Source organism: Camelus ferus, chromosome 15 (genome assembly GCF_009834535.1).
Source record: "Camelus ferus isolate YT-003-E chromosome 15, BCGSAC_Cfer_1.0, whole genome shotgun sequence".
NCBI lineage: Eukaryota > Metazoa > Chordata > Mammalia > Artiodactyla > Camelidae > Camelus > Camelus ferus.
In genome coordinates, this window is record NC_045710.1 from 16,172,460 (window position 1) to 16,183,605 (window position 11,146).

General features: G+C 52.8%; 1 protein-coding gene across 3 annotated transcripts in view; it reads left to right on the forward strand.

Moving 5' to 3' along the window:
• KLHL29 (kelch like family member 29) overlaps positions 1 to 10,805 on the forward strand; it is a 295,554-nt gene extending 284,749 nt beyond the window's left edge. For all 3 annotated transcript variants that reach the window (XM_032497107.1, XM_032497108.1, XM_006192714.3), the window contains 6 exons: positions 26 to 224; positions 351 to 533; positions 737 to 917; positions 5,916 to 6,109; positions 6,451 to 6,595; positions 8,615 to 10,805. In XM_032497107.1, coding sequence (XP_032352998.1) covers positions 26 to 224; positions 351 to 533; positions 737 to 917; positions 5,916 to 6,109; positions 6,451 to 6,595; positions 8,615 to 8,798 — 1,086 coding nt within the window. In that variant the 3' untranslated portion in view covers positions 8,799 to 10,805. The remainder of the gene's footprint in view (positions 1 to 25; positions 225 to 350; positions 534 to 736; positions 918 to 5,915; positions 6,110 to 6,450; positions 6,596 to 8,614) is intronic.
• The last annotated feature ends 341 nt before the right edge of the window (positions 10,806 to 11,146 follow it).

Here is an 11,146-nt window from a genome sequence, read left to right on the forward strand (position 1 = left end):
ATTCCGTGTCTCCTTGACCCCGCAGTACGCCTCGGAGCTCCTGGCAGTGGTCCGCCTCCCCTTCATCCACCCCAGCTACCTACTCAACGTGGTTGACAACGAGGAGCTGATCAAGTCATCGGAAGCATGTCGGGACCTGGTCAACGAGGCCAAACGCTACCACATGCTGCCCCATGCCCGCCAGGAGATGCAGACGCCCCGAACGCGGCCCCGCCTCTCGGCAGGTATGGAGGGACCCTCCATATGCAGGCGCTGTGTGGCCAACCCAACTCTGGGTGGTCCCCCAGCGGGGCACAGATGCTGACACAGTGTCGAGTGTGTCCCAAGGGTGCCCACCTGTGTCCCTGCAGGTGTGGCCGAGGTCATCGTCTTGGTTGGGGGCCGTCAGATGGTGGGGATGACCCAGCGCTCGCTGGTGGCCGTCACCTGCTGGAACCCACAGAACAACAAGTGGTACCCCCTGGCCTCACTGCCTTTCTATGACCGCGAGTTCTTCAGTGTAGTGAGTGCGGGGGACAACATCTACCTCTCAGGTGAGGCCCCTCAGGGCTGGGCTGGGGACGGGGCACAGGCTTCCCAAGGGGGGCCCTCCCCACAGCAGGGCCAAGGAAGGCTAAGGCCCAGAAGAGTCTGCTTTGCCGGTGGAGCCTTCTCCTGACGCTGGGACTGGGCCTGCCCAGCCTTGGGCCCTTCCTCACTCCCTGCCTGCTCTCTGGACCTCTCATACTGCCCACAGGTGGGATGGAATCAGGGGTGACGCTGGCCGATGTCTGGTGCTACATGTCCCTGCTCGATAACTGGAACCTTGTCTCCAGAATGACGGTCCCCCGCTGTCGGCACAACAGCCTTGTCTACGATGGGAAGATTTACACCCTCGGGGGACTCGGCGTGGCAGGCAACGTGGACCACGTGGAGAGGTAATGAGGCCACGGTCACGACAGGGCATCCCTGAAAGCTAAAGTCATATCACTGCTCCTCCCCAGCGCCCACCCAGTTAAGACCCACTGGAGACTGGCCATTTAAAGGCCATAGTCCCAGGCTCTTCACGCACAGCAGAGGGAGAGAACTGGGAGTGGCGGGGTAGAGGCAGGGAGGATGACAGCTGTCCAGTCACTGAGATGGGGCACTCTTGTCCCATTCAGGAGCTCAGACAAGCTGGAGGCACAAGACGCAATCATGGAAAAGCACAGGATGGGCCTGGCTGCCCTGACCAGGCAGTTAGGAAACTTACTCGGCCTGGAAGCAGCAGCCCAGAGACTTGCTGGGATGTAGGGCTAAGCTGGAACCAATGGCACAAATGTGTGCCATGCTGGGGGTGGTGCCTCTGTGTCCCTGCCAAGCGGAGCTGACACACCAGGGAGCTCCCTTCCTCCCTCCATCCCACACATCCCAGGAAATCTGCTTGTAACACAGAGAAGGGTCACTGCACACGGATCTGGCCAGTCTGCTAGAATTCTCTAGAAGAGCGTACAAACCCATGGTCCTGGGAACCTTGTGTATGAGCCTGCCCTCTGCTGGAAGTCCCAGGCTGGCTTCTTCACTGCAGCCCTTTGAAACCGGCGGCACCTAGTGGAGGGGTCAGGTGTGGGCCGGAGGTGGGCACTTCTCTGGGGGCACAGCCTTTTTCTGTGAGCCGGGGAGATGTTCTTGCAGAGAACAGACACCTTGGAGAGAAGCTGCGGAAGGAGCTCGTGACGCTTCACGAGTCAGCAGCAGAACGGGGGCACTGTGGTGCAGTCCTGCTTTTGGAGAAACTAGTGCCTCAGTCAGTGACAAGTTAGGCTGAACTGGGCCCGGGTTCCAACCCAGGGGGTCACAACTAAGACCACCGAAGCCCTTTTCCCACATTCTCCCCACACCTTAGCCCACAACCCCGGCCTCCCTCATCAGTTGCCACGGAAAGTACATCTTCCCGCGTGATAGCTTTTTGCTTGTGGAGTCGCACAAACCCCTCAATTTGTATTTTTCCCTCGATGGCTAATTGGACACTTGACAAATGCTACGGCAGTGATGGTTTCAGAGTGAGACAGGCTCTGGATGTTCACTGTGGGCTTTTAACTCCCCCAAGTGGAGCCCAGAGATGGCTCGCAACAACATTTAATTGTCATTTTGATTTGGAGGTAATGGGGAATCCCCGTGTGATCATGGAGCTAGTAATGCTGCTGTTGAACCTGGGTTAGCCCTCGTGCAGACAGCCTTCAGTGGGACCCATGGAACGGCCATCACGCCCTGAGCTTTCCAGAAGCACCAGCTTCCAATCGTTTGTCATCCACTATAAACACATGAAAAGGAGACATTTTCTATGTAGGAGTAAACTGAGCTAGATCTGTCATCCTGTCTTGCTTTTGTCAGCTATTTTTAATCTCCTAAGACACTGATTACTCATTTTGCAAACTTACAGTTGTTGATAAATACAGGGATTTGTTCAAGGATCAAATGTACCAAGATGGGGGAACAAACTCCACTCCCCTTAAGTTCAGGAGCAGTTCTCCAAGGCCCGGGAGCAGCCTGCACCAGCCTGCCCTGGGTGCTGGCCAAACCTTTGTTCCACTATAAAATATCAGCTGGGGCACAGAATGAGCAAGACGCCCCTGGGGACCCTAGTAGATGGAGGAGCAGTCCAGAACAGGGTGCCCTGAGCCCCTTCCAGCCCACTGGGATCTGTCAGCCATCCTTGTAGGGACAGGATGCAGACCTGAAGGCTCCTGGGTGGAAGGTGCAGGGAAGGGATGCCTACTGTTTCCCAAGGAGCATGGCTGGACCCCCTTTGGTCAAGTCAGTTTCTGTGCCACACAGTGGCAATGATGAGAATTCAGGGTGACAGGAGGGTCAGGGGAATGGGGACAGACACGAGGGCGCTTTGTTCCCCAGGAAGCACTAATGGTACAAATTGCTCTTATATCGATAATGAATGAGATGTATGGTGCCTTATAATTACATTACATTACTGTATTACAGAAATAGAGTAAGATTATATAATTATAGATTAAAACAACAGTGTAATAGACAAACCTGTATTATATCATTATATAAATAACTGGGTCTAATACTTTATAGCAATATATTGCAGTAGCTGTGGTTACCGGATAAATGATAGCAGAGCGCCTCACTCCGCGGGGTCATTTGCATGTCATTAGCATATCCTTCTCAAGCAGGAAGCTGACAGATTGAGCTGATGGAGGGCTTTTGGCTTGGCAATCAGCCACCTGGAATAACAAGAAATTCGCATTGGGCAGAATGTGCCATTATACCGAAAGCCTGAAGACTAACAGCCACATAATCTTCCACTGTCTCCCAGCTCCTTCTGCAGGAGCTCTTTGGATTTCTGCCACATTGGCTTAAAAACAGATATCTGAACTTCTGACACTGTCCAAACAGGCACTTACTTCATTGCCTATTAGCCACATATCATTGGTTTGGGGCTTAATTGAATCAGCCCCTGCTGCCCTCTAAGGTACTCCAGCCTCTTCTCAAATCCTGAGTCTGTGCAGGCACAGAGCTGGACGTCTCACAGCCAGGGGCACCGGCTGGGAGAGGCCATCTTCCTGGGTCACTGAGCTGTGATTGTGTGATGGCTTATGTCCCAAGGAGGCTCGAGAGGAAAGTGGGCCCTGTGTGCTTCCCAGGAAAGGTGTGCTGGGAGAGACCTGTGCATGGTGGTGTAGCAAGCCCACGGAACAGGCCCCCTACTTGGGTCCAGAACCCACGGAAGAGCAGTGAACAGCACAGTGAGCCACAGACAGAGGATCCAGAGTGAATGCTCGGGAGGGCAGGCCCCAGGGAACAACTGACAGAGACACCGCTGCCCCAGGAAGGAAGACCCCCATTCAATGGCCAGTCGGCTTCATGCCAGTCCTGCCCTTGCTGTCAGCTGCTGCCTGTTCTCACTGCTTTCCTTGTCTTGCTGAAATTCATGTTCTATCACTTCTCCATCCTCTGACTCTGCCACTTTGTCCTGCACCACACATCTGGCAGATCTGTTCTGTCCTGTTCAATCCATCCCTTTACCATCTCCATGTTGGCCCACAGGGGCTGATTGCTGGTGGAGAAAATCCCAGTCTTATAGCTTGGCCCCACTATGTATTGCAGTCCTGCAGACCCTGCAGACTCCACAGGGTCCTCATGGCACAGGGCATCTTTTTGTGTTTCTCTTGTCTCCTGCCCTCTCCCATCTTCACTCTCTCCTCAAGGCACTTACCCCACAGACTCCTCCAGTACCTTCACCCACTCCAACTCCTGCTTCACAGAAAAAATGGAGCCATTAACCAAGAATGTGCTTCTCTTCACGCCATTGCTCCTGCATATGTCCTTACGCTCATGCCATCCTTGCCTTCCTCTCTCATACCTAAAAGGACACCACTTCCCTCTCCACTCTGGATCCAATTTGCATCCACCTACCAGGAGCCTCCCATCATCAGCTCGCCCCCCTCTTTCCAATATATTTCATCTTTCTTTATCCTGCTAGGCTCCTTTCTATCAGCATGTAAACACAATTAAAACTTCCCCCCTAAAATTAAAACCCATGGTTTGCTGGAGCTGGCTCATACTACTGTTAAATTTTCAGGAACTCTGCAAGTTAGCTACAGATATTATTAAAAATTAGTCATATAAACTTAGAACTAAATAAATTATTTAAAAACAGTGGTAATCCATACTCAAAACTCATCACTATCGAGGGTTTTTTACTCTATTTTACTATCACTTATGTTCTGGAGGTCATATAAACCCACTGCATCTGTACACGCAGGACACTCTGTCCGGGTGTGCTGCCAGGCGTTTTTTCCCAACTCCACATTCAGTGATGTCCCACTGGTTGCTTGACATCAGCCATGGCGAGAGAATGTACATCGCAGAAATCAGCAAATGCTACACACCAAGACTTTCTTCCCGAGAGAGCTGGTTTTTAAAGATTTATCAGCATATCACTAGTTTTTAATTATTTTATCAGCATATCACCCCTTTAGCTCCATAGCCCTTTCTAGGTCCCACCCTCCCTAACCACCTCCCCAGCTAAGTTTCATCCAAGAGACGGCCCCCAGGCCATCTCCACTGTCTGGCTTGGAGCCCCTCCTCAACACACAAGCAGCCCATTCTGGGCGAAGTGCCCTTGACACCGCCACCGGCGTCCTCCTTGGGACTCTGCCTGCTCTCTTGCCACAGCCTCTGCCCTGCAGCTTTGCCTCCTGTCACATCGCCTCTTCACTCTTCGAGGCCATCCTCGCCCCTCACTCTCCTTGTGAACGCTCTCGTCTTCAGTTTCCATCTGTGTGCCAGTGATCCCAAAGCTGAATATTTAATCCAGACTTACATACCCTACTGCCCACAGTTTGTGACCCACAGATACTTTAAACTCCCCGTGAATAAAACCAAAATCATCCTCCTCCCCAAAATTCTCCCAACCCTGATTCCCTGTGTCATGAGTAGTGCCCCCTCCATCCAGTTTCCCAAGCCAGAGACCCTGAGGCACCCTAGGCAACTCCCTGAACTGAGATGTCAATTAATGACTGAACCCTGTCAGTTCACCTCCCCTTCTGTTCCCAGCCAGGCCACTTTTTCCCCAGTTTCCAGCCCATGGGCTGGATATATAGGAGGTGCCCAGTGCAGGACTGCTGAATGAAAGGGTGGGATTGAGCTGGATGGAGAGGCCCAGAACCTGGGGTTCCCTGTGTGAGCAAAGGAAGGGAGACAAGAGTCTGCATAAAAGTATCGACAGACAGAAAAGAGCCTCGCAGAGGTTCAGGAGGAAGGCTGAGAGGGTTGGTTTGGGCCTTGAGTGACTCATCCCAAGTGCCCCAGCTGTGTGATCTCAGGTAGGAAGCGGATGGTGGTGCTCCCCCAAAGTCTGCTGCCTTGGCTGGGGCCCCTGCCCTGCACAAGGCCCATCTTTGATTCCGGGCTTTCTGCTCTCTCAACAGGTACGACACCATCACCAACCAATGGGAAGCAGTGGCCCCTCTGCCCAAGGCGGTGCACTCAGCAGCAGCCACAGTGTGTGGCGGTAAGATCTATGTGTTTGGTGGTGTGAATGAGGCGGGCCGAGCTGCCGGCGTCCTCCAGTCTTATGTCCCACAGACCAACACATGGAGCTTCATCGAGTCCCCAATGATTGGTGAGAACCAGCAATCTCCCCAGCCCCACCTCATGGTTTTATTCAGTCCCAGTATCCCAAGCCCAGAGGGCTGGCTAAGCCTGATGGCTCTGCAGACCCAAGGCCGAGGGGTGGGGGAAGGCGAGCCCCCAGCCCAGGTGCAGCTGCGGATCCCACTCCCTGGAAAGAGGGTGGGCCAATCCATGCCAGGTGCCTCCTGGCCCCAGCCTTGTCCGCAGGCCAAGCGGTGACTTCGGAGGTGTTTCCAGCTCCCATCCTCTGGGGGGCTGCTGGGACAGAGAAGGGGAGGGGAAGCCTAGAAGAGGGCCCTGACCTGCCTGCCTTGCCCTGCTTTCCCGCAGACAACAAGTACGCTCCTGCCGTCACCCTCAACGGCTTCGTTTTCATCCTGGGCGGGGCTTATGCCAGAGCCACTACCATCTACGACCCTGACAAAGGGAACATTAAGGCGGGCCCCAACATGAATCACTCTCGCCAGTTCTGCAGGTGAGGGGGCCAGTAACCAGGGCAAGGGTTGGGGAGGAGGCGGGGGAGGACAGCAGGAGGGGTTGGAGCACAGTAACTGACCACCATCCAATGGCCAAAGCAGTGCCTAGGCCAGAGCAGGGTGTGACACGCCCCAGAGCAGCCCTTGGCCCAGAAGCCTGACCCTGTGGTTCCAACTGACCCCGTCTCAAAGCCGCACATGAAGGGCTTCCGATGGGCACCAGCGCCAGGTCCCTAATGCCACCCCTTCGGTCAGCTGGAGGTGAGGGTGGTGCTGTGAGGTCAGCTGTCCCCCAGGAGACAAGATGCAGTGCCAGGCCAGAGCTGTGTGACACCCTAAGTGGGACAAGTGGCTTTGGGGAGAATGCTCTGATGGTGCACATGATCCTGATGGCTCTTTGGAGCTGGACCCCGTGAGGCACAAGGCACAGCTGCCCCTGGAGTCCCTGAGCTGACTGGGCAGCAACTGTACCCAGACCAGCCCCGCAGGAAGAGAGAGGCAGAGGTCAGAGCGGGCTGGTTCCCGGGTGCTCTGGCCCAGAGAAAGCACCACCCTGGGCAGTGAGACACAGACCCTGCTCTTCTACCCCATCCTTCCCTAGACTGAGGAACAAGGAATAAAAAGGGGGCCCAAAAGATCCCATTTGTAGCATTTCCATAGCAGAGCTTTCCTGGAGACATCTTGTACCTGTGCAGAGGTGGTCACCAAGTCCTCAGTGTGGGAACAGCATGAAGCATGTATTGAGTGCCGACTGTTTGTGTGGCAAGGCTAGAAAAGCTACAACTGACCACTAACGTGCCCTGTGACCTTGGGCCAATAAGTTCCCCTCTCTGGGCTAGTTCTATCTATGAAACAGGCCGTTGGACTAGGTAACGGCTAAGTTCCTGTTGGCGTGAAGAATCTGCAGCTCTCCAGCCCTCCTTCCCTGTCCCATGCTCTAAATGGTGGCAGCGTGCAGGGCAACTCTGACAATACCGTCCACTGATCAAGACGACCGGAGTGTGAGCACCGCTGGTGGTGGGGGAGCTCCCACGCCCCATCTGAGAGTAAGAGTGGGCGTGGGGAGATGCTGCCTGAGGGGAGACTTAAGCTGGGTCTTGCAAGAGAAGCAGGAGAAAGATGTGCCACAAAGGGAGAAGTGTGAGGGGCCCAGAGGGCATGGAGCTCTGAGAGAGAAGGCTGGGAGCTTCAGCGTCTGGTGAGAAGTTTAGACACGCATGTTCCATCGAGGCGCAGACTTTCAAAAATGGGTGGAGACTTTGAAAGGGTATCTGTTCAGTTTCAGGGGACAGCCAAGAAGAAATGGCCATTAGCTGAGAGGAGGGAGAAATCAGGCCTGCAAATGTAGATGTAGCCGTCTACGTGAAGGGGTAGCTGAGATGCAGTAAGGGAGTAGGTGCAGAGGAGCAGAGAGCCACCCGAGACAGCAGGACCGTGAGTTTAACAGGGAAGGCATCCAGGGCGGCCATGGTAGTGGTGCAGAGAGCTCCCCGGGCCCTCGCAGTCACGGGCGGGCAGCAGCATCAGGTCACACGTGTGAAGGAATCACAGCAGCAAACTCTGACTCTGAGCACCTCAGCAAGGGTGAAACTCCCAAGTGGCCGATATTCAGTTACAACTTAGCTCCTTATTATCCTGTCTGCTATCATCCTAGTGAGTTGTGATCCCAACTGGACTTGAGCAGTAGGAAGGCTTTGTCTGGGCAACACCCAAAAGATGCTCCATAGAGACCCAGTGAGCTGAACCGAGCACCTGTACAGAGGCTGCTCTTCTCCAGCTGACTTCAGTCAGTTGCCTGGGTCCTGACGGGTCATATAGCATGGCCTCCTGATTGGCCCTGGGGGAAAGGTGCTTTTCTTATACCAGCTGAGGTCGGAGGACAAAGAAGAGTAGCAAGATCCCACCTGACTTTTGCAAAAGAGGAGAGGCAGCCTGCAACAGGACAGGGTACTGAGAATCTACCTCCAGGTCCCCGGTGGAAATCAAAGAGCTAATTCTCTTCCCACCTTCTCTGACAGTGCCGTGGTGCTCGATGGCAAGATTTATGCAACTGGAGGCATTGTTAGCAGTGAGGGGCCTGCCCTGGGCAACATGGAAGCCTACGAGCCTGCAACCAACACATGGACCCTCCTCCCCCACATGCCCTGCCCTGTGTTCAGACACGGCTGCGTCGTGATAAAGAAATATATTCAAAGCGGCTGACATCAGCAGAAAGCCCACGACGAGACTGTGGACGCATCTGGTGAGGCAAATGCTACTCACAGAGGTCAATTTTCAGCAACACCAATAAGGGGCCGACCGACACAATCGAGGAACTCACTGCTCTAAACATTTTGAATACTCTCTACACTGAATGTAGAAAATCATCCTCACCTTTGGGGGAAATGGGGGCGTAGCCTCCAAGCAGCAGGAACCACAACCATCTGAGCAAGCGAGCCAGGCCTTGGGGGCTCCTGCAGAGGGACTTGCTCTGAACGGAGGCGCTCACTCTGCCCGGTGCAATAGAGTTCCACGTATTTTTCAACTGGGAGAGAGAAGCTGTTTTTTCCTTCCTGCAGAGCAAGCTTGATCCCCAGCCAACCATAGTTATCCTAGGACAATGTAGGCATCAGGCTCTCTTGGAATAAGATCAAAGTGTCCTTATCACTTTGATTCCTACTTTTGTATTTAAACAATCTACACATCCAGTGGCTGACAGAAAACAAGGAACAATACTATGGGGCACGAGGCCTAGGAGGCTGCTGGTCCCCGCTGGGTCGAAGCAAAGTCCAGCCGCCGCGAGGAGCCAGATTTGACTGGAGCAGCCCTGCAGGGGCAGCCGCGGGCGGGGACAGCTGGGGACAGCCGTCTGTCCCTTCACAGGGTTTTCTACCATGTTTTTGCTGGAGAAGGACAAGGTGATTGTGCTAGCTTTCTGTTACCCAATATGAGTTATTTAGGTTTCCAAGGCATTTTCTTGATAAACAAAAGGCTATTTTTAAGTACCGAGAGAAAGCGGCAGCCACGAGAGGGATAATGCAGGAATTCCCAAAGCTCTTTGTAGGTAGTGCCAGAGTGGGGCATTTGCTCTAATTTTTCTATGTGCAGAATAGAGGATCTCTCCTGGGGGGGTGTGAATGACCCCGTTTTATTTTTAGAAAAAGTAACTCCCAGACAGCCCCATAAAAGCTGTGCCTCATGGAGGCACTGTCAAAGGAAGAAGACTCTGTTCCAGAAGGAAACCAGTTCTGACTCGTGACACCAGTCCAGCTCCCTCCATGAGGTAAAGCTGAGGACCCAGGCCGGGTTGGAAGGGAAGGAGGGAGAATAAATGTCTGCAAAGCACAGGAGACTATTTTTGATATTTATAGCTATATATTAAGGCACCTGCCACAAGAGCTCTCAGGATGGGGACAGCCTTCTTAGACGAGCCAAGGCCTGAGGGGCAAGAGCAGAATCACTCTTCTTGTAGCATATTAACCCGAGAAGGGGGAGCCAGGAGGGAGGTCACACCATGGCTCAAAGAAGAAGGCCTTCCCGCTAGTCCTCAGACCCACAAACCTCACGCGGTGACCAGTTTCCATTCCAGGGCACGAAGGATGCGGCTGCCACTGCTGCTGCTGTTTAGTTGGAGTTGGTACCAAATAACACATTTACCATTTTTATATCTGGGAAGTCAACTTGCCGTCATTTCATAATAATAATAAAAAAAAAACCATTTATATGGAGAAGAGGACAGGACATGCTTTCCATCTTTCAGTATTTGATGACACAAAATTCCGATTCCAATGTCGGGCATCAACTTCTAGCACTACAAGTGTGGCTCCCACTTGGACAAGATACCGAGCTTCGTTATGCAGTTTTTAATATTATTTATTCTTTTAAAAAGTAATAAGCACAAAACTACATACATTGTATGTCATTTAAAGTATTTATGTCAAACAGGGTGCAAGTGTGAACCCAAGGACTGGAGCACAAATTTCTAACTGCCTGGGGCAGGGCTAACGTTAGCGATGATGTGCGTCTGCCTCCAAAGGAGGTGCTAGTGGTCAGCAGGACTCACACAGATGACACTGAGATTCCGTTTCTCTCCTCATCTATCACACTGGAGCAAAACTGGCTATTTCTGTGAATGATATAAAACAGGGTTCTCTGTAATGGTATTGTACATAGTATACGTTTATTGTTAAGTTCTTGTTATATTATAATAAATATATTTATAGATCTAGACTCGGAAGCCAATGTAATGCCTCTGTGTGCCAGCGACCCCCGGGCAGGCCTGCACGTCCTCCCACAGCAGCTGTCTGGGCCCTGCTACAGACCTGAATGCAGATCTCGGTGATCAGAGGACAGGACTCCTTAGCAAGGGAATGTGTAGAGTGAAAGCCAAGGATAAAGGGCACTTAAAGGTCAAAGTTTAAGGGAACTCACAGACACTTTGGCACTGACCCTGAGGATCTCCCTTCAGTTCAAGTGCTCTTCTTGTCACACCTGTGCAGCTGAAATCTTCAGAGTTAGCTTCCCACTGGTCTGACTCCTGTACCTGAGACCCTTTGGGAAGGACTGTGGCA